The following is a 24215-nucleotide window of genomic DNA, read 5'->3' on the forward strand; positions in this document are numbered from 1 at the left end:
TGGGAGGACTCCTTCTTTAACTCTTCAGTAAGTTATTTAAAACAGAAGCTATGTCCTTTCTTTGTCACATTAATCACTGTTCTTTTCCTAAACCTCTTGATACTGACTACCTATTGCCTGTGGCATCAAAACCTTCACTGTCCAAGACTTAACAAGACAATGTGTGCACTGTCCTCTTGTGTGTTTTCTAGTTATCTTCCCAGCACAGGTGATATAGTTCATGGAGTTCCTTTGTAGTAGGAGGAAGAGAGACAGTAGCCACTGTCTCTGTTTTAGGGCATGCAGTGTACATAAAGACTCAGTTATCTGGGGATAGATGCCAGACTATTATCTGAAAGAAGAAGACTGAGCCAACAGGATATAGAGAATAGAGCATGAAAGAGTATTTGCTTCCTGTGACTTGGCACTTTTAGGCTCAGGCTCTGCACTGTGTCACATGAGTTTCTCCTAGACAAATAAAGGTCTGTGATGCTATGCATGATGGGAAACAGGAGGGCTTTGTGATGCAGTCTACTGGTCTGGTTCTGTGCTCTGTGGGGCAGAGATGATAGGTCTAGAATTTGGAGGCATTAGGTTCTAAGACCCTGAAAGCCTAGGAAGCCTAGAAAGGGGGATGGCTAGTGAGGTTTAGATTATGTTGAGGCCTACCTTTATTCTGTGGGATGTTGGATATCCTCTTTACACTTATGGTTCCATCATCATTATTGCATTAATTATTTGGCAAGTGAGAAAGAGTCACCAAGATTTAAGATTGGGACCTAACAGGAGCTGCTGCTGGGTAGGGAAACACTATGACCACAACTGAACCAATTAAGCCTTAAACAAGGTTTTATCCCCTCACTCTCTCTTGTTACCCTTAACCCCTTACTCCTGTTTTTTTTTAATGGTATAAGTTTCCTCACTGGATCCCAGAACAGCTTCATATTTGGGTGATTCCTCTGGTTGGTGGACATTTAGGGCCTTGGATGGCTAAGGTCCTTTGGCTACTGTACCACCATTCCTCCCTTTCTCTTGTCTTATCCTGATCTCTCCACAGAACTTGTTCAGGGAATGGGGGTGGAGGTATGGTGTATGATGATCCTAAAAATGAATCAGAAATAAGAGAAAGGAAATGATGGTGTGAAAAAGGTAGAGTAGCAAAAAGAAAGGTAGGAGAATGTGTAAAATTGGAACACAGAAAAAGCTTGGGAAATATTTGCAGGTTTTGTCTCAGTTTAGACATGAAAAGAAGAGAGCACCCCAGCTTCACACTGTCTTTTGCCTTTAAGCATCACCAGAGAGTCAAACAAAGTGCTAAAGATAAAACTTCAAGAGGTAACGTCGCAGTCTCTGCTCTGACTTCTCTCCACTGTGGATGAGGCTCCCATGAACCCTGTCCCTCAATGACCCCTGGTGCCAGGCACCAGGTGCTCTAACCACTGAAGGCCCAATTCCCCAAGTTGACAGATTCTCCCAGAAGACTTTTTTGGGTGGGAAATCAGAGCCTGGGAATGTTCCAGAATTCTCCACCTTACCCCTGGGAGTGAAGAGGAAGTAGGGGAGTGAGGAAGTAAAGCCTCTGTCCTTAACTGTGTCATTTACTAGTTTTATGACCCAGTGGACGTCACTTCAGCTCTCAGTCTTGTTATCCATAAAATGGGCATGATGATGCTGTCTCACTCACAGTGTGGTTGTGAAGGTCAAAGGAGATTAGGTCCAGGAGAGCACATCATACCTGGTTAAGTTGTAGTCAGACGTGCCTCAGAGCACTGGCTGTTGGGGTTTGCCGTCTCCTGTCATTCAGAGGTCTCCAGCTTCCTGTAGGATGTCCCTGAATCCTCTCCCATTCCATGTAACACTGTCTGCTGGTTTCTCAGCTAGGAGACTTTCCCGGGAAGAAGCTGAGAAGCCGTGGGAGCTGCTCTCTGTCATGAGAAGGTGATCTCTTGCTCTTTGCAGTCTCCCAACTCCCAGCCTGGCCTGTGATCATTTGTCCGCTTGGCCTGGGGCAGGGTTGGGGTGGAGCATAATGGCTGGGACGTAGCCAGACACAGTGGAGCCTGGACACTGGTTGGGGGTTCCCAGAGGAGAGGGTGGGATCAGACGTCTCAGGAGACAGGAGTCCTGCAGTTCTGCTCTGGGCTAGGCTCACAAAGGTCCTGGAATTCAGGATTTGACTAGTGCAGGATTTAAAACTACATGGGTTTTCACTCAACCACAAGACAAGGATAGATAATTAATTAAGTGCATAGATCAGTCATCATTTTCATATTCTCTTTACAGCTAGACCCTTTCAAGGGCAGACCCCTGGACCCTGCTGACGTACCTCCTCTAGTTTTGTCTTCAGGGAGGCCAGTTCCTGGGACAGCCCTCAGGCAGGAGCTTGTCATATTGTCCCCCTCTTAAGATCTCTAGAGAATAGGGATTGTCTTCCAAGAGATGTTGTGTATGCCCTGTAATCCCCAGAATGCAGAGTTCCCACAAGGACCTCTGTAGCCCCAAACGAGGCTGACTCCAGGTTCTATCTGGTGATGTTCCTGGTGCTGCGCCATCAGCTAACCATTGGCTCCCCCATCTGCCTGGTTGCCTTCTCCTAGTTCAGCTACTCAGCACAGGTCAGCAGAGAACTCACCCACCTCCCAGGCTCTCAAGGCCCTGCGTTCCTTTCAGTTGTCTGAGACTTTGCCCAACAAGCCCCAGGCTCTCAGTCCAGCACACCATAACTTGCCAAGTGACATTTCCCTGGGAAGAAAAGTAGATGAGTAAACACCCAGTGGGTGCAGGCCTCAGAGTTTACAGGGCTAAGGGGAGCAGTGTCAATCTCCAGGCCACACCCTTGAAAAGAGGCAGATGTCATTCCATCAGTAACAAACGGTTGCCATGTTTCCCTTCCCAGCCAGGGCTGGCTTCCTCAGGAGGGGAGCGTGCGGCAGATCCTGTGTACAGGTCCCTGCTGCCAAACCTGCAACGCTGTGGCTGTGGAGATTCAGCAATTGCTATCGGGTGAGAACACCCTGACCACCACTACTTCTTTGGGGACATCGCAGGGCTCCTCTTGCCTAGAGGTTTTGTCCACGTCCAGTCTCTCTTTTGAGCAGAGTCAGGATTCCCTGCACTCCAAAGAGCTTTCGCTTCCATCAGCAACCCGCATAGTGTCATCACTAACAAGTCAGAAATCCTTAACCCAGTTAGTTGCCAGGTCAGCCACTAAGTCAACCACCAAGTCTGCCAGTGCAGTCAGCATCCACGAATACTGGGCGGACGACCAGCAGCTAAGGCAGGAATATCAAGGGCCAGAGGTACCCTGGGACGTGGGAGCTCTGTCTTCTTCAAGCCTTGAAGAGCCTAGGATTCCTGTGAACCAGCAAGACAAGAAGAAGAGCAACTCTGAATGTGTTCCAGAGAAATAAGGCCAGCAGCCCTTGAATATCTGATTCCCTTTCTTTCCCTGAACCCAAAGCTCACAAACGTAAAATACCCCATGACCTTTCATTCCCTTCATCTCATGTTCCTTTGTCCCCAAATCCCTGATGTATCTTTAAGTATGTGTATATAAATACATGCATTTCTACACCTGAGGGCTCCCAGGATCTGTGGAAGATTCCTGTGGCAACTTACGTCACACGGCCCCCAAATTTTCCAAGCCTGGGGGAAAACACTACCATTTCTTTCATCATGAATGCTACCTCTAAGGCCTCTGTTGAAAAGATGGGCTTTTATCTCCCTGACCTGGGGTTCATGGGAGGTAAGCAAGTCCACCCAAACTTTCTGTTTTTCACGGATACACTATGGATCCAGTGCAGATGTCACTGCAAACAAATCCCAAACTCTGTGACTCTGGCTCTACCCTCTATCATCTTTCAGTTTATAAGTGGTCTCTGTCCATTGCTTGGGGGTCATGCTGAGGCCTCAGTGTCCTGTCTGCAGCAGAACACAGCTACCTTTCTATGGTTCCTCTTTTATGCACATTGAGTCCCTGGTCCACCCCTAGACATCTTTGCCACAAAAGTGGAGCCTGGTTTCTTTTTCTTCAATGATTTGTTAATCTCCAAACTGTCTAAAATTTCCTCTTACCTCAGTTAGACCCACCTTCTTCCCACATACCTGAATTTCGGCTTCTTTATCTTTCTATCAACAAGCCTATGTCAATGTCCCATTTCTGACTCTGGCCAAGTGTGAAGCCTTGCAGTGGCACCTTCACTTCAAAGGCAGCTCCAGCTTCTGTGGGGCTTGCCAGCTGTTGCCCAGAGATCTCTGTAGATGCATAGAACCATACAGCATAAGCCCTGAGACATGCTGAAGCCTGTCTCCTGAGACTTAGGGGCCTACCTGTTTGGGGAAGCCCATTTCAGTCCTCAAGAGCAAGGTAGTATTTTCCTGGAGCATGCCCTGAGCTGGTGGAGTTCCACCTTCAGAAGTGGTTGATTTGGCCGTTTGATTTACCATTGCTGGGGTCTGCCCCAGAAGATCCAGCAGTCCATCCAGTTGCTTCTATCCCCTGCTGACCAGCAGCCCCTGCCCCAGTGCAGCACACTGACCAGGGTGAGTGTCCCCTAGCCTGCAGACCCAGAGGCCAGAGGGGATAGTGGCCTCTTCTGATCTATTGTGGCCAGTAGTGCCAGCCCACAGTTGCTTCCCAGGCCATGGTGATGTTGTAGAGCCATATTGGCTAAAAATATGAGAGGATCTGCTAGGGGATTGTCCCTGCCCACATCTGCAGCGGTTGGGACTCAAATCACTGGGTCTGCAGAATTCCAGGGGCCCTGGCAGCAACTCGGCTCTCTTGCACCCCGGAAAGTAAGCCCTTAGACATAGAGGCAGCAATCAGTCCCTACATGGACTAGGAAGTGACACCCTGAATACTGGCAGGCCTTAACTAGCAGCAGTAAGCCTCACCAGATGGTGTTACTGATCACCTTGATTAGCACCTACCTAGGTGCCCTCCCAGGGAGCCTTTGAGAAACTGGAGACAAGTTTTGGCCTTCCTGTCAGAACTGTGGGCTCTTTGTACTGTGGCACTCTCCAAGGCTATGGCCCTGGCAATCACTAGCCAATCTCCAATCACAAAGATGGTGCCTGGGCCTGTTGGGGGCCCAACAGAGTCTCTGGCTCAATCTCATGTAGGCAGCAGTGTATAAATCCTGTGCAGTGCAGCAGAACCAAAAGCAAGCTAGTTCCAGAGCAGTCCTAATGGTTCTTCCCATGGGCCTCCAAGATCTCACAGCCCAGTGGGGACATAACAGAGGCCCAGGTGCTTGTGTTCAGCTGGAGGCCAGTGTGAACAACCCCTGCCTGGAAGATCCCTGAGCCCCAGGCCTCTGCAAAGGTGAGAATAACTCCCTGCACCAGCAGGGAGAACAGAGGACCCAGGGAAACTCAAAGCATCAGAGAATCACAGAGAAGGGGGTGCAGCGCCGAGTCTCTCTCCAACCAGAGAGAACATCTACCCTGCCAAGGTTCCAGTAGGGACACTTCTAAGTAGAACCCCCAGAGCCCCTGACTTCCCAAATGTATCTCCAGGATCTTTCTCAGGTAAAATTTTAGTTTGGCCAGGATGGTTGTGTTGAGTGAGTAGGGACTAGCAAGGATCTGTCTGGATCTTTAGAGCCACCATCTCCATCCTGTCAGCTTAGTGCCCCCTGTCAGTACCTTCACCAGCTTCTCCCTTTACCTTGAGTTCCTAGAGCATCCTCCAGGATTCCTTGGGACAAAAGGACCAGATAAGAATAGTCTGTAAGGCTGTTAGGGCAAGTTGAATGACCTCACCCAAACAAGGATTCCTGAGAATGTCAGATCTGGAGTGTTCAGGGCTTAAAGGGCCAGATCTTACAGGACCAACTTACTGGCCCACATTTTGCAAGTCCAGCATTTAAAGGAGCCACATTTTTCAGATCCAAGCTTTGCAGGGCCAAAATTTGTAGGGCCACACTTTGTAGGGCCAAGAGCAGGGTCTGTGAGTCCATACTCACAAGTGCCCTACCCTTACAGAAGCTGCAGAAGCTGGACTGGGAAATAAGATGAAGCACTTTACACACTGGATTAACCCCAAGGTGAAAGGTCAAGGGCATAAGGAATCCATTCTCCTCTCTAAGGATGAGAAGGTAGCCAAAACCAAGACAGAAAATGTTGAGAAGAGACCACCTCCCACCAAATGCCCTGTGAGGGGAGCTCAGTCTGAGAAGGAGGAGAAAGGCGTGGCCTTCTTTGATGCCCTCCAGTGCCTAGACAATGAGTTCCAGTGACACTCCCTTCAGTCCAGCCAATCCTGGTTCCTGCGCCTTTCCTGCAACAGCTCCAAGCACTGTCCTCAGCTGACTTGTGCCACTCAGCCAGAAAATCCATCCCATGTCTCAACTGTCACCTCAGCAGAAGGTACTTGTCTATACAAGGAGAATACCCAGTCCAGGAAAAAGGAGTTCATAGGTTCCCAAACTTCTGCATCCTCCTGAAGAAGGCTGTCATCATCATTGCCATTAATATGCAGGTGAGGCAGGGCCCTCTCCAAATGTACTGTGTACCTCTAAGCAAAGAACCACCTGTTTGTGCCTCTTTGTTTTTAATGTGATATGTGATGGAGAGAGTAGAGGAGGTAGATTGTACTTCCCATATGGTATGGGAGCTTAAACCCATTTTACAAATGGGCCAGCATTCCACACAACTCTTTCAGCTCCACCCTGGACTGTGGATAAAGGGACTTGAGCAGAGAAGGGAGACCCTCGTCTAAGGTGTGCTGAAGGTAAAGATCAGGCTTGACTTCTGTCATGGCTTCCCGTGTTGTCTTTGGGCCCCAGAGGAGCAAAGTGTGCATGATGTAGTACAAGAAGTAGTAGCCAAGAATCCAGTGCACTTTTGGCCCACAGGCACAATTCATTGATAACTTTTATATATTCCCACAATCCGGAGGGAAGGTTTTTAGAGGAGTGTTAACAGTGCTTCATTCTTGAGGAGGTGCTTTGTGTTTATCAAAGGCACATAGCTAATATGATAGATGTCAGAAGCAATTGATAGAATCTCCCCTCTCTGCACCCTGTTGTTATTGATTAGATTTTAAGGGGTAACCCATCTGGGAGCTTGCTGTAGCCCTGTTACCTGTTTGACCCCCCCACTGCCTTTCAGCTGCATGGAATAAATGCCTCCTAGAACGAAAATCAGTTGATGATAATGTCTCCAAAGAGTCACAATAAAAATGACTTCGAGAGGCATCTTGCATTCAACAATTAAAATGTTTGAGTACTTACTGTGTGCCAGGAACTATGCCAGACACAACAGTCACCTAGACACAGGCCTTGCCTCCATGCAGATCATTATCTTATGGGGTAGACAGTCTCATATGCCCAAATTGTCTAATCAAAAGTGTATATACTCGGATGTCCAGTATTTGTTTCAAAAGTGAACTGACTCCCCAGACCACCACCACTACCCAATCACACATACCAAACCTGCTCCCACATCAGTTAATGGCACCTTTCTCTTGCCAGTTGTTCAGACCAGAAATATTGGTGTCAGCCATGACTTTTGCTTCTAACAATCTGCTTCTGGTCTATTAGTAAATCCTGTTGTCTCTACCTTCAAAATTCAGAAAATGACCTTGTCTTACCTCCTCTGCTGCTACTAATACTACAATAGTTTCACAATCTCCTGCTTCTTCCTGAGACCATATCTCCAACAGTCTGTTCTCAACCCAGAAGCCTTATAGTGCTCAGGGAGCATCCTGGCTGGAGAGAGAGAGAGAGAGATGGAGAGATGGATGTATAATTGTGGGACCAGATAAGGTTACTAAAGGAATGAGTATCAGTGAAGGAGAGATCTAGGGACTTGGCTCTGGGACATTCCAACCTTAAGAAATTGGGAAGAAAAAGAGGAACAAGTAAGCAGAGGAGACTGAAAAGCAGGAGCCAGGGAGGAAGGAGGAAATCCAGAAAAGTGTGGCATCCTGGCATATTGCAAGGAGAAAATGATCAATTGCATGAAAAGTTGTGAATTGGCCAAGTAAGATGAGGGTGTGGAGTTGACCACTAGATTTAGCAGCACAGAGATCACTCATGGCCTTGAGAAGAACAGACTCGCGTGTGATGGAGGTGAAGTGGAGTGGATTCAAGAGAGAATGAGAGGAGAGCAATTGGTGATAGCAAGTGTGATAGCAAGTGTAATCAATTCCTTCAAAGGAGGTTTGTTCCACAGAGGTGCAGAAGAAGGGCTGGAGCTGTAGGAGGAAGTGGAACCCAGAGAGGGTTTTTTTTTTTTTTTAAAGATGAGAGACATAAGATGTTGGATGTTGACAGAAATGATGCAGTCGAGGAGGGGTCAACTGATGATGCAGGGAGAACTGCTGGAGCCATGTAGTGGTGTAGAGGGGAGGGGATGGGAGTGCATGTCCAAGTTCATGAGATGGCCTTGGAAAAAGCACAGACACTTTGCTGGTGGTTAGTAGAAGGAAGGAGGCATTAATGAGGTAAGACTTCGTGTATAGAAGAAGGGTTGTGCTCACATGTAACAGAATTTGGGCAAAGACTCAAAAGGGTAAGTGAGGATCTGGGAAGGTACCATGGCTATGGGGTGGAAGGAGTAGTATGGAGAACCAAAGCTGAAGGCAGAAGTAGAGGTAGATTCTGGAAGTTACCATGGCAAGTTTCTATTAGGGCCTAGGAGTTGGTGGCCAACTGAGGGCCCATGTGGGTATAAAAGGGTGGTTGAATGTGCCCTTGGAACACTGGATCAGCAAGAGAGATCACAGAGAAACTCTAGGTGCACAGAACATGAGGAAGAGGATGGGACTAGGGACACAGAAAGGGGGCAGGTGTGGCATCCTAGTGTTCAGACACCAGGCATGTTTGGGGGTGGGAGGAGAGACTGGGACGCAGAAAGACAAAGAGGCTGCCCTGAGTGTTTGGGAGGGAACTCTGTTTTGGACACCTCATTTCTCTCAGAAGGTGGCACCTCTCTGCATTCCCACCATCTGACCTACCACAGAGGAGAGTAAGGGCAGGAAGTGCTGTGGCTTCCTCATGGTGTGGTATGGGGGACTGTGGGATGCCCTGCCTCACTGTTTCCTAAGGAAATCCAGGATGGCTCAACATACCATCAAACCAGGAGGCAGGGGCAGGAATCTCTTCCTCTGATAGGACTCAGCACTTAGCAAAGTGTATCCACTGCTAGCAGGATGCAGAAAAGCCAGATGGAAAGAAGCATGAATGTATCCCTCCTCTGAATGGTGATTCTTTTTTTTTTTTTTTTTTTAACAATTTCTGTTTATTTATTTTGGCTGCGTTGGGTCTTCGTTGCTGCATATGGGCTTTCTCTAGTTGCGTCAAGTGGGGGCTACTCTTCGTTGCAGTGCATGGGCTTCTCGTTGCGGTGGCTTCTCTTGTTGCGGAGCACGGGCTCTACACATAAGCTCAGTAGTTGTGGCGCATGGGCTTAGCTGCTCCATGGCATGTGGGATCTTCCTGGACCAGGGCTTGAACCTGTGTCTCCTGCATTGGCAGGCGGATCGGATTCTTAACTACTACGCCACCAGGGAAGTCCCTGAATGGTGATTCTGTGCCTAAGGGTGGGGGGCCCAGCCCCTATTGTGGCCCCCAGGGTGAGGGGCACAGGGCCCAGGCCGACTGAACCACACTCTTCGGTGTTTTCCTAAAACATCCCCAAAGATCATAGGAAGTCTTGTGACAGGCACATCCTCCCTGCCTGGTGGGAGTTGGGCTGAGAGCCACGCAGGAGGATGCCCAGGCGAAGGAATGTGACTCAGAAGGGTCACAGCAGCGTCAGGTGGGAAGCCAAGGTTAATGTGCACACATCCTGGCTTAAGTGGACCAGCCTTCCCATGGTCCCTCACAGGCTCCCACGTGCCTCAGCAGATTCCTGTTAGGAAATTTCAGACAACTGACCATCATGATTGCTTGTCTTTTGTACATGCTCACTCCACCCTAGCAGGAAGGTTGTTGCTGAGCTCAGGAGTGACTTGCTCAATCCTGTCATGCCAGCCTCTTGCCAGCAGGGGACTGGGACTCCCTGAGCATGAACTGAAATTCCCTGCCCTGCTCGAATTCCCAGCTTGCTGGAGATGCTCAGACTCAAGGGCTCAGTTAGTCTGTTGGTTCACTCAAATTCTAGTCCTTCTCCTCTGTGGGTCTTTTGAATAAAACATCCCCTGCCCCTAAATTCCCACATCCTCTGAATCATCCTCCTTCCACAGCCTCATTTCTATCCTTGACTAACTTTCCCATCGCCACCCTGTCCAGGCTGAATCCCTGGAAATATGCTAATAATATATATGAACATAGTAGTGGAAAAAAGCAAGTTACAAAAATATCCATGTTATAGTCTCATATAAAAGATATTAACAGACTTAAAAAATTTTTTTTTACTGTGGTAAAAGCCACATAATGTAAAACATACTACTTTAACCATATTTAACTGTACAGTTCAGTGGCACTAAGTACATTGACATTGTTATGCAACTCTCACCATCATCCATTTCCCGAATTTTTCACCTTCCTAAACTGAAACTCTATCCCCATTAAACACTAACTCCCCATTCCCACTTCCCACCTCCACACCCCCAGCCCCTGGCATCTACCAATGTACTTTCTGACACTATGAATTTGACTATTCTAGGTACCTTGTATGAGTGGAATCAAACGGTATTTGTCTGCACCTAATGTAAAAAATATTAATAGACTTTTAGAGAGCGGTTTTAGGTTTGCAGAAATATTAGGCAGCATGTACAGAGTTCCCATATACTTCCTCATCCTTGGTCACATACACAGTTTTCCCTATTACTAACATTGTGCATTTAGTGTGGTACATTTGTTAAAACTGATAAGACAATACTGATAAATTATTATTAACTAACATCCATAGCTTATGTTAGGGTTCACTATTTGTGTTATACATGGGTTTTATGACATATATCCACCATTACAGTATCAGAAGAGTTTCATTGCCCTAAAAATCCCCTTTGTTCCACCTATTCATCCCTTTCTCCCTTCCCCCAAAGCCCTGGCAACCATTGATCTTTTTCTTTTTAATTTTTATTTTATATTGGAGTATAGTTAACAATGTTGTGTTAGTTTCAGGTGTACCACAAAGTGATTCAGTTACACATGTATCTATTATTTTTCAAATTCTTCTCCCATTTAGGTTATTGCGGAGTATTGAGTGGAGTTCCCTGTGCTATGCAGTAGGTCCTTGTTGGTTATCTATTTTAAATATAGCAGTATGTACCTGTCAATCCCAAACTACCAATCTATCCCTTCCCCCACCCTGGTAACCATAAGTTTGTTTTCTAAGTCTGTGAGTCTGTTTCTGTTTTGTAAATACGTTCATTTGTGTAATTTTTTTTAAGATTCCACATATAAGCGATATCATGTGATATTTGTTTTTCTCTGTCTGACTTACTTCACTTAGTATGATAATCTCCAGCTCCGTCCATGTTGCTGCAAACTGCATTGTTTCATTCTTTTCAATGGCTGAGTAATATTCCATTGTATATATTGGATTGGCCAAAAAGTTCATTTGGGTTTTTCCGTATGATGTTACAGAAAAGCCTGAACGAACTTTTTGGCCAACCCAATATGTACCACATCTTCTGTATCCCTTCATTTGTCGATGGATATTTAGGTTGCCTCCATGTCTTGGCTATTGTAAACAGCACTGCAGTGAACACTGGGGTGCATGTATCCTTTCAAATCTTGTTTTTCTCCGGATATATGCCCAGGAGTAGGATTGCTGGATGATATGGTAGCTCTATTTTTAGTCTCTTAAAGAACCTCCATACTGTTCTCCATAGTGGCTATACCAATTTACATTCCTACCAACAGTGTAGGAGGGTTCCCTTTTTCTCTACAGCCGCTCCAGCATTTATTGTTTGTAGACTTTTTGATGATGGCCATTTTGACTGGTATGAGGTGGTATCTCGTAGTTTTGATTTGCATTTTTCTAATAATTAGCGATGTTGAGCATCTTTTCATGTGCCTCTTGGCCATCTGTATATCTTCTTTGGAGAAATGTCTGTTGAGGTCTTCTGCCCATTTTTTGATTGGGTTGTTTGTTTTTTTGCTATTGAGCTGCATGAGCTGTTTGTAAATTTTGGAGATTAATCCCTTGTTGGTCATATCATTCGCAGATATTTCCCCCCATTCTGTGGGTTGTCTTTTCGTTTTGTTTATGGTTTCTTTTGCTGTGCAAAAACTTTTGAGTTTAATGAGGTCCCATTTGTTAATATTTGCCCTTCTGTGTCTGGCTTATTTTGCTTAGCATAGTGCGTTCAAGGTTCATCCATGTTGTAGCAAGTATCGGAATTCAGTTACTTTTTAGGCTAGATAATAGTCTATTGTATGTATATATTGCATTTTGTTTATCTGTTTATCCATTGATGGACACTTGTGTTGGTTCCACCTTTTGGCTGTTGCAAGAAATGCTGCTGTTGAACATTGGTGACCAGGTGTCTGAGCCCATTTTCAATTCCTTTAGGTATATGCCTAGGAGTGGAATTGCTGGATCATATGGTAATTCTATGTTTAACTTTCAGAGGAACTGCTGCCAAATTATTTTCCACAGCAGCTGCACCATTTTACATTCCCACCTGCAGTACACAGGGGTTCCAGATTTTCCACATCCTCACCAACAGTTATTTTCTGTTTTTGTTTTTTTTTGATAGTAGCCATCATCATGGATTTGGAATGGTATCTCATTGTGGTTTGGATTTGCATTTCTGTAATGACTAATGATGTTGAGCATCTTTTCATGTGCTTAATATCTATTTGCATATCTTCTTTGGAGAATTGTCTATTCAAGTCCATTGCCCATTTTTGAATTTTTGTTTGTTGACCACTGATATTTTTATTGTCTCCATAGTTTTGCCTTTGCCAGACATTATATAGTTGTAATCATAGTATGTAGCCTTTTCATTTTGCTTCTTTCACTTAGCGATATGTATTTCCTCCACGTCTTAAATGGCTTGATAGTTCATTTCTTTTTAAGGCTGAGTAATATTTCATTGTATAGATTTACCACAGTTTGATTAGCCATTCACCTATTGAAGGATATATTGGTTGCTTCTAAGTTTGTGTTGTAAAGCTGTTATAAATATTTGTGTGTAGGTTTTTGTATGCACATAAGTTTTTAATTAATTTGGGTAAATAGCAAGAAACACAATTACTGGATCATATAGTAAGAGTATGTTTAGTTTTGCAGGAAACCACCAAACCGTCTTCCAAACTGGCAGTACCATTTTGCATTCCTACCAGCAATGAACGAGAGTTCCTGTTGCTCTACATCCTCACCAGCATTTGGTGTTGTCAGTGTTCTGGAATTTGGATATTCTAATAGGTGTATAGTGGTATCTTACAGCTGTTTTAATTTTCAGTTCTCTAATGACATATGATATTGAACATTTTTTGATATGCTTACTTGCCATCTGTATATCTTCTTTGGTGAGGTGTTCAGGTCTTGCCTGTTTTAAAATTGGGTTGTTCATTTTCTTTTTTAAATTTATTTATTTTTGACTGTAGTGGGTCTTTGTTGCTGCACGTGGGCTTTCTCTAGTTGCAGTGAGCAGGGGCCACTCCTTGTTGCGGTGCGCAGGCTTCTCACTGTGGTGGCAGAGCACGGGCTCCAGGTGCATGGGCTTCAGTAGTTGCAGCATGCAGGCTCAGTAGTTGTGGCTTGTGGGCTCTAGAGCACAGGCTTAGCAGTTGTGGCACACCGGCTTAGTTGCTCCGCGGTATGTGGGATCTTCCCAGACCAGGGAAGTGTCCCCTGCATTGGCAGGGGGATTCTCAACCACTGCGCCGCCAGGGAAGCCTGGGTTGTTCATTTTCTTATTGTTGAGTTTTAAGAGTTCTTTGTGTATTTTGGATACCAATCCTTTACCAGAATACGTGTTTTGCAAAGATTTTCTTCAACTGTGACCTGTATTTTCATTCTGTTAACAGTGTCTTCTGGAGAGCAAATATTTTTAATTTTAATGAAGCCTAACTTATTTATTTATTTATTTTTTCATGGATTGTGCTTTTGTTGGTGTATCTAAAAAGTCACTACCAAGCCCAAAGTCATATAAATTTTCTCATAATCTCATTTATGAAAGAATAAAATGCATATATGTTTTTCATCTTTTTAGTAATCTGTACTTTCTAATTTACCTATATTGCAAATTAATTATATACTTCCCAGGGTTGGCAACATAGTGGCTTCTTTTAGTTTTACATGTAACATTCTGTGACTCAGAAAACACAGCTTTTATTGCTCTGGGTTCAGTTTTCCTGTCTATCAATGAGTATTGGAACAGAGAGTCACTGAGTTCCCTTTCTGTCATAAACATCTAGGATGATCATGTTTGTTTTCAAATTCTTTTAAACATCCATGGACCTAATTGCAGCATCTAGTCATGGGGTATCCAGCCATGGGGCAGGGAAGGAGTCTGTGTGTACGTGTAAACATTTTTTAGCCTATTCACCTAGGAATTTCTTGAAGCGAGAGGCTGGGCCTGTAGTCTGCAGACACTGCCCACATGCCTTATGCACACTGGCTGTGAAAGCCCCCAACTTACAGCGAGAGGAACAGGCACATCACAGCAAGAAAGAGAATGCAAAACTAACACCCAGCCCTTCACTGCAAACCTTCCTCAAGATCAGTTACTATTTCCAAGGTCACAGCGTTTTCCTCAGAAACCTTCTGAGGTATATTTTTCACATTTTTTTGACTGCGACCCATAGTAAGAAATGTAGTTTATTGGGCTTCCCTGGTGGTGCAGTGGTTGAGAGTCCGCCTGCCGATGCAGGGGACACGGGTTTGTGCCCCGGTCCGGGAAGATCCCACATGCCGCGGAGCGGCTGGACCCGTGAGCCATGGCTGCTGAGCCTGCGCGTACCACAAAAAAAAAAAAAAAAAAAAAAAAAAAAAAAAAGAAATGTAGTTTATGATGTGATCCTATACACACATAAACACATGTTCATAGATCTATAACTGACCCAAATTTTATGAAACAATCCTAATTTTACTACACGTGATTCTCCCTGATATTTTCTATCCTCTCTAACCTAGTTCATTAAAACAATCCTGATAGTGACTCTCTAAAATGATTTCATGACTTCCTCATGGGTCTGGACTTGCAATTTGAAAAACATAGCCTTAGGATCATTATATATTTTTGATTAGTGAGCTACGCTTTTGACTTTTGATTTAAACATGGTTATGTCTGAAAGACAAGGGCAACATTGTGGGGTATAAGGTAAGCTTTCCCCTTGACTGGAGTGACGCAAGAATAGAATTCTCAAGCTTGTCTTAAGAGTCTGTGTGGTTGGACGGTCTAGCAGATCTGGACTGATACTGGTATACCTTTGACTGAAGAAAACTACTGTATACGAGAGACTGATCCTGTGACCTGTGGACATATGTAAAGGAATACTTACTGGAGCATAGTTTATGGTGATTTAAAGGTAGAAACAACCTCCACAGGAATAGGAAGTGTAGAGCTAAGCTTATTAAATGGTGAACTGGCTGGATCCTAGGCAAGTGGGAAGGGTATGTAAGAAACTCTAGGAAGAGAGCGGGAAATGAGTGGACTGAAAAAGCATATCCATTATAATATACATATTTATGTTTGGAAAACAAATATTAAAAAGCCATTACCTGCCTTTTTTTTTTTTTTTTTTGGTAACAGACTACAAAACAGCAAAGGTTTACAGTATCTTCTTGGTATTCAGGGCTACATAGAAGGTACTAGCTCTCTAAATAGTTTGGGAAAGCTCCTTCCCAGAGTTATATCAAATGCTTTAGGGAGCAGCCAAAAGATTTTTATGTTGAAAAACTGAGAAACACTGTTCAAAGACCTGGAATAAACATACTTGGAAAATTAATTTTTTAAGAATGATTCCTTAGAGGAAAATCAGTATAATATGCATTTGGTCCTTATTGACTTTTTCAGGCAAGACAGTAAGAGTTATTGAACAGCATCCAACTGATTAGGAGGGTTACTCTATAAGTGAACTGACTCATTAATAGTGTATCAGCAAACTAACCACAGGCACCCCGTAATACACCGCAGTCTTGCTACAACAGTTATTCTCTAAGGATAACAAGAATCACTATTAAGCTACTCAGTTGTTAATTGGTGGCTTCAGGAGTCTGTCTTTAGAGGAATTTCAGTGAACTAAAGCTGACATCCACTAGTAAAATAAACTACCCTCACACACACACACACACACACACACACACACACACACACACCCAAAAAAAACACCCCAACACTTTCCAGCCTTGACCACAGGCTCTAAGAATACTTCTGTTCCTTTTACTTAAGATGGCTCCATTTTCTTGGCCAATTTTTTTTCCCTCTAAAGGCAGAAAATGTAAAATAGAACCTTAAAAAGAGTACATCAAAATCCAAATAAGAATCCCAAGTCATTTTAAATTGACGTGGCTTTGATTTTGAGAGTAAACTGTGAGGGCACAACAGAATTAGGCTTAATGAATGAGGCCAAAGACTTTAGTGGTTAATGGAGGAGACAAACCTATGTACAAAAAACACCTTGATTAAAGTGTGTGTTCCCAGATATCAGTGCGCATGGAGTGTTTGAGAAATTGACAGAATCAGCTCTAATTTCCAGAGAAACAAGTGGTAGTGGTAACGGGTAAAAACAAGTGTCTGGGAAGTCCGAGCTAGTGTAATGAGGCACAAAAAGGAAATAAGAGGTATAAAGACTGGGAAAGAAGATATCAAACTGTCTTTGTTCACAGATGACATGGTTGTCTATGTAGAAAATCCAAAGTGGTTGACAAACTGGAACCAATAAGTGATTATAGCAAGATAGCAGGATATAAGGTTAATATACAAAAGTTCATTGTTCTCCTGTATACCAGTAATGAACAAGTGGAATTTGAAATTAAAACTCATTCGCATTTACATTAGCACCTCCCCAAATTACTTAGATATAAATCTAACAGAATATGTATAAGATATATATGAGGAAAACGACAAAACTCATGAACGATACCAAAGAAAAACCAAATAAATGGAGAGCTATTTCATATTCAAGGAAAGGAAGACTCAATATTATCAAGATGTCAGTTCTTGCCAGTTATATAGATTCAATGCAGTCCCAATCAAAATCCCAGCAAGTTATTTGGTAGAGATGAACAAACTGATTCTAAAGTTTATATGCAGAAACAGAAGACCTAGAATAGCTAACTCAATTTTGGAGAACAAAGTCCGAGAGGCAAAAAGTGGGACAAAAGGTATAATAGGGCCATCTATCTGGCTGTTATGACCTAGAGGAAATTAGATGACTGGCTGTCTAGATGTGTTTGTAAGGTAGTAATATATATATGTGGCAACTTGGGCTGTGTGTCTATGTGTGTAAAAAACATGTATTCTCTGCAGAGAACTTGCTTATTTATAAGGGCAAATTGCGGGGTAGGGGGCGGTACTCTGCAGCAGGAAAGGGAAAGAGGGAATCAGAATGCAGTTTAGGAACAGCTCTCTGTAAGGAAAAATTGCTGAGAAAGTCTGAGGAGCAGTCTCCTAAGCAACCAAAGGTGTCTCATCCTATGTTAAATGCAGTTGTAAAAGATGAGCTTTTGCATTTGATTTTTGCATCTTTTACATTTGATTCTTGGCATGAGAGTGACAACTGTTTGGAAAAGACTCAAAAGTAAGTAACAGTGATCTCCTGAAACATGAGAAGGCTTCATTAGGCAAAAACAAAGCAAAAGAAACCTCTGAAAGGGAAGATGGTTGGAAGCAACCGAAGAGTGTTCCAAAGGTGGGAAAAGAAGCCCTAACTTTTCATTGAGGTCAGGAGGGAGGAAAACAGATCTAGACAGCTCTCACTGCCTTCTACAGAGCACGTGTTCTGTATACCTTTGTTGAATGAATGCTGCATCAATGACTTGGCAACAGAAAAGTTTGAGATCATGGTATCAGTACCTTTTCTTTTCCTCAAAAATGGGCCAGAAAGACTGATCAGACCAAGTCTTCAAAACTCACTTCTAGAAGTTACACAGTCACCAGCTCATCACAGCCACTTTACTTCCCCAGAGGTAGAGCCTGAATGGTGAGTCAGGCTAGCAGAGAAGGGGCAACACATACAGTAGCTACAGGTGATTTCTCTCACCACAGGGGAGAGCTACAGAATTCTGGAATTTAGCCAGTTTCCACAAACCACAATGATAAGAAAAGACCAAAATTACCAAAGTCAGAAGTTTCCTGCATTTATCCTAAGTTCTGGGGCATTGTGGCCTGGCCCCCAGGAGGGCAGCTTCCCTAAAGGCATGTGCAGGAAGCTTAAAAAATGCATCTCCTCTGTCCTGGGGAAATTTAGCATGAGCAGCATCTGCACATAAGGGTGAAAAATTTCAAGGTCGTTGATAATTGGCTCCTGGAAGCATGTGCCTGAAAGATTGTGTGAGAGCCTCAGGGAAAGCCACATACCTAACACAGAGAGTGGAAAACCAGCAGAACTAGGATCTGTAAGAAATGCAGAATGCACATACCAACACCACTGCACATCTGGGTGTTATCAACCCAGAGGAGACTAAGCAAAACCAAAGGAACAAAAGTCTTTTTAACCCCTCGATGAGACTCCAGCTCTTTGAGGAAATCCAAGCCCTAAGTGATGTGCCTGTTCTCTAGTGACTGTTGTTTTAGGAATTGAGTGCCTCACCACAGTGCTTTTGGAGCCTATTTCTAGCCAGAGTCATTTGGCAGTAGCCTATGTGCTGCTTTTAGTTTCCACCTCTGTAGGTACAGTGTCTCTCCATTCACTCCTGTTTACATAGTCCAGCAGAGCTGGCTTCAGTCAGCCCAGGAAAACATGGCCACCCTAAATTAACTGAATTGTTTTGGGGTTTCCAAGGACTGAAACTGAGTCTTCCTGGACTCAGCTCAAGAGAATGAGGCGTGAGGGAGGTGCTGCTGTTGTTTAATATTAACCGAAATTTCCAAAAGCCCTAATAAACATGAGGACAAAATTATGGCATGATCTTTAGGCCCTGGAGGCCTGGGAGGAGCTTCATGAAAAGCTGTAGGGCTGGCTTCCCACAAAAGCAGAGTAACGGTTAAGGAACATCACACTATCGATGACTGACTGCTATGATTGCACTTAGCAAGCAGAACTTCTCAGCAAGATGGAGAGACACTCCTTGTTCTCTGGTCTGGTCCCCTGAAGCACAGATTCAGCCCCATTTAAGGCACTCATTACACCCCGTTTATCACCATTCACTAGTTTGTTGGTTCTACAGATACTTGCTGAGTGCAGACTAGTATGTGACAGGCACAGATTAGCCTCTTAATAAATGTTGGTAAAAGGAAAAATGGAACCTCACTCAGCCTGTAGAATGCAGTGTTGAGTATGTGTGTGTAGGGGGCATTAGTGGAGGATTTTTTTAAAAGGTATTGTTGCATAAGTTAAATCTTAAAAGTCAATTAAGAGTTCCTACAATGTATAAAGGAAGAGTTATTCCAGAAGGAGGTAAAAGCACAGACAAAGGCAGGCACATAGATCTACAGAGACCCTATTGTGACTCAGAATGAAACCAGACTGAGTGCTGGGTAGGAATAGGCAAGGAAACCTCATTCCACATAGAATTATCAGTCCAAAGAATTGATTGGAAATAATATGCTTAAAGTGAGTAGAAGGAAATATGTCCTTGAATTTCAGGAATTAAAAATAAACTGACCCGGACCTCACGAAGGACGGCAGGAGCGCCACAGGTATGGCGTCGCCGGCGCCGTCCTGGAGCCGTCTGGACCGAAGGCAAGAACGCAACGTGCGCGAGCTCGTCCGCCTTGTGGCCGGCGTCCAGTACGAGGCGGACCCCAACTTCCGGCTCGCCTTGCACTTCGGCTGGTCCAACTTCAGATTTCATCATTTCTTAGATGTCAACAACCACAAAATAGGAAAGACAATAGAAAGGATTTATGAAAAATTCATCATTCATTCTGATCTCAGCAAAGCTGCTAGTTGGAAGAGATTAACTGAGGAATTTCTAAATGCATCAGTTCCAAGCATAAAGGAAATCAAGTACTGTCCACTGACTAGAACCAGAATCTCCTGGAAATTGACTTGTGTTGCCATCAAATCCAATGTGTCTAAAGCTTGTGATGAAAGAAGTATGTTCTTGTTTAATCATCATAGCCCCAATCTATTATGGAAATTGAGATCAGAGATTGGCAGAAATAATAGCACTGTCTTGCTATCCTTAAACCTTTAAATGACTTCTCTGCACTTGGTAATAATAATTATCCATATATTGCTCACTAGATGCCAGGTGCTGTTCTAAGGACTTCCATATTCCATCACAGGTCCCCAAGACCACCCTTAGGCTCAGTGATTCACTGGAAGGATTCACAGAACTCCAAAAAAGAAAAAAGTGCTATTCTTACTGTTATGGTTTATTACAGTGAAAGGATACAGATTTTAAATGAGCAAAGGGAAAAGGTATGGGGTGAAGTCCAGGAGAAACCAGGCACAAGCTTCCAGATGTCCCTTCCCAGCGAAGTTGCATGGGGATGCACTTAACTCTCCCAGTGACAAAATGTTGCAAACCAGGGAAACTCCTGAGTCTTGGTGTCCAGGGTTTTCTTGGGGGTCAGTCACATGGATATGCAGTGTCCATGTGGCTGGCTGCTCTTAGCTACTCAATCTCCAGCACTCCCAGAGGTCAAACCAAGGACTTCAGGCCTACAGAATCATTCACTGTAAGTCACGTTGTTAGCATCATCTGTCTGGTCAGGCTGATACAGTGTGGCCCAAAGAATGGCATACAAATATGCTGTACTAGCAGGATATTCCAAGGGCTCAGAGGATATCTCAGGAGCCAGTCAAGGGCCAGTCCTGAAGATCTTTGAGATGTTCAGGGTTTGGGCAACCCAGGCCTCCTGAGTTAACCCTTTAGTGCATACATATATTAACTCAATCTTCACAATAACCTCTGTGGAGTATTCTGTTACTGATGGACTTTCCCTTTGTCTGCACTGAGTTGGTGGCCTAAGAAAGAAAGCTTTAGGTAATTTTTAAAACTGTCCATAAATTCAAGGAAGGGCTATAAAGGTATTTCTGGAAGAGAGAACTGCAGTGCTATGAACCCATGCCCTAAGGATTAGAAATACACTTCTGTGTATTGTTCCTGCAAGGATCGTTTTGAAAGAGAAGGAGGCAAATCTTTTTTTATATCTCTTCTTGATTCATTTTGTATAGCTTTCTGGGTAGACTATAGAATTTAATAATTTAGGCACTATGACACCATAATATTAATAATAAACATAATGGCAAGCATTTTTAGAGCATTTACTACATGCCAGGCACTGTTAGTCCAATAAAGACCATCTTCAGTACATACTGTTGCTATCATTTTGCCAGGCAAATGCCCTAATCTCAGTTTCATCTGTACCAATGAAAATACCTATGTGGTGCAGAATAATTAAATGAAAGTGACCGTCACTTTTGATTCCTACTTTGACCTTTTTGTTGCCATCTTTGGTTATTTTTCTGTACACCCCCAGTCATAGGGCTCACTGAACGCAGTGGAACCACATACCCTAGTTCTTCTGTGGCACATCCTACGTCCTGTACCTGCCCTTCCCCTTGTGCCTGAGGAATCTCATCATTTAATATTAAATTCAAATATTGTCTATACATACTATGCATTTAACTTGTTTATTATATTTGTTATTGTTTATTTCCTATCTCTCCTTTAGCATAGGAGTTTTACAGGTGTAGGCTTTGCTCCTGATTTGTTCTCAGGCACCTAGAACAGAGTAGACAATAGATATTTGTTGAGGAAATAAATGTGTATTCCTTTCTGCCTTGCTGTCCCTCTCTGTCCTTGGCTTCTGCCCCACTTACACAGGCAAAGTTGGTTGGTTGCCCTTTTCTCCTTTGCTGTGGCGTCCTCGACACATCTGTTGTAGTGCAGCAGTAACTTCACATTTTTTTCAGCTTTATTGATATATAACTTAACATAAAATTCCTCCATTCTGAATGTACATACAGTTCACTGATTTTTAGTAGATATGTAGTTATGCAACCACAGTCCAGTTTTAAAACATTTCTGTCACCCCAGAAGTTCTCCTCAAGCCCAGTTTTTTTGTTCCCACCCCAACCCCAGACAACTACTGATCTACTTACTGTATGTATAAATTTGCCTTTCTGTACATTTCATATAAATGAGATTATACAATAAAAATAAATAAATAAATAAACTGACCCAGAGAACTGCATTTTCTGAGGCCAGTGTGGTGGGCAGCCTCTGAGATGACTCCCATTGAGCTCTGCCTCCTGATTCTCATGGCATTGTATAACCTCCTCCTCTGCAGTACCTTGCTTTTGGCCAATAGATTATGGCAACACTGAGGGGTATCACCTTCCATGATTAGGTTACTTCTGTCTTGTTAGCCAACTCTCTATTGCCTTCTTGGTGTGCATGCTTTTATGAAGTAAGCTGCCATGTTGGAGAGGCCCACATGGCAAGGCACTGAGGGTGGCTGTGACAAACAACCAGTGAGGAAAAGAAGCTCTCAGTCCAGAAGAGTCTGAGGAGCTGAATTATGCCAACAACCACTGAGTGAACTTGGAAGCAGATCCCCACTTGAAACTTTGGATGAGATTGCAGAACCTGGGCTGACACTTTGATTTTGGCCATGAGGCAGAAGATCCAGGTAAGCTGTGTCTGGATTCTTGACCCACAGATACCATGAGATGATAAATATGTATTATTGTAACTGGCTAAGTTTTGGGTTAATTTGTTATGAAGCAACTTAATAGAGACAGGAAGTGGGGAAGCTCTGATAAATTCCAGGGCTCTTGATGTATGTATGCACTGCAGTTATGGCAAAGGCCTTGGACACAGCATTCCTGTGCCTTACCAATTCTGTGGTGAAGTGTGTTAAAAGTTTTTCCTCTTTTTAAAATTGGGTTGTTTGCTTTCTTATTGTTGAGTCTTGAGAGTTCTTTATATATTCTGGATATGAGTCATTTCCCAGGTATATGATATGCAAATATTTTTCTCCCACTATATAACTTATTCTCATTCTCTTAACATTATCTTTCAGAGGGCAGCCATTTTAAATTTTTGATAAAGTACAATTTATTATCCATTTTGTCTTGAATGGGTCATACTTTTGGAGTTATGTCTAAGAAATCTTTGCTTAACTCATGTTCATGGGTTTTCTTATATAAATTTTATACTTTTAGGCTTTGCATTCAATCTATGATCCATTTTTTTTTTTTTTTTTTTTTGCGGTATGCAGGCCTCTCACTGTTGTGGCCTCTCGTGTTGCAGAGCACAGGCTCCGGACGCGCAGGCTCAGCGGCCATGGCTCACGGGACCAGCCGCTCCGCGGCATGTGGGATCTTCCCGGACTGGGGCACGAATCCGTGTCCCCTGCATAGGCAGGCGGACTCTCAACCACTGAGCCACCAGGGAAGCCCTATGATCCATTTTGAATACGTTTTTGTATATATTGTGAAGTGAGGATTGAAATTCATTTTCTTGGATATTGATAACCAATTATTCCAGCACCATTTGTTGAAAAGACTTTACTCCTTTGTTGAAAATCATTTGTCTGTACGTGACTTAGTCTATGTTTAGATTCTCTATTCTGTTCCATTGATCCGTTTGTCTATTTTTATGCCAATACCACACTGTCTTGATTGCTGTAGCTTTATAATAGGTGACTTAGTATATAACACTTAGTATTAATCCTCAAACATTTTTTCTTTTGTAAAGTTGTTTTGACTATTCTGAGTTCTGTGTATTTCCACATGAATTTTAGAATGAGCTTGTCAATTTCTCAAAAAATTGCTGGGATTTTTTTTTTTTTAAATTGCTGGGATTTTTATTGGGACTGACTTTTATATCTAAATCAATTAGAGAGAGGTGACATCATAATAATATTGAGTCTTCTGACTCATGGACAAGTTATATCTATTTTTTGAGTTCTTTAATTTCTCTCAGCAGTGTTTTAAAGATGCAGTGCATTGTTCTTACATTTTTGCTAGATTTATCCCTATTTCATGTCTTTATGATATTTTCAATGGTATTGATTTTTTTCAAATTTCAATTTCTATCTGTTCGTTACCAGTATACAGAAATACAGTTGTATCTGTATATCAGCTTTATATCATACAACCTTGCTAAATTCACTTATAGTTCTAATAGCTTTTTTTTTTTTCAGATTCCACAGGATTTTCTATGTAGACGATCATGTCATTTGTGAATAAAGGCAGTTTTCC

At 43.2% G+C, this 24215-nt stretch overlaps 1 protein-coding gene across 1 annotated transcript; it reads left to right on the plus strand.

The window, feature by feature from the left end:
• Positions 1 to 634: 634 nt before the first annotated feature.
• Positions 635 to 6428, plus strand: FAM205C (family with sequence similarity 205 member C). The gene is given in 5 exon segments (XM_032636253.1): positions 635 to 778; positions 1269 to 1314; positions 1857 to 1917; positions 2876 to 3390; positions 5968 to 6428. Coding segments are annotated over 5 exon segments (1227 nt in total).
• The last annotated feature ends 17787 nt before the right edge of the window (positions 6429 to 24215 follow it).

The sequence above is a fragment of the Phocoena sinus genome, chromosome 6 (assembly GCF_008692025.1).
Source record: "Phocoena sinus isolate mPhoSin1 chromosome 6, mPhoSin1.pri, whole genome shotgun sequence".
Classification (NCBI taxonomy): domain Eukaryota; kingdom Metazoa; phylum Chordata; class Mammalia; order Artiodactyla; family Phocoenidae; genus Phocoena; species Phocoena sinus.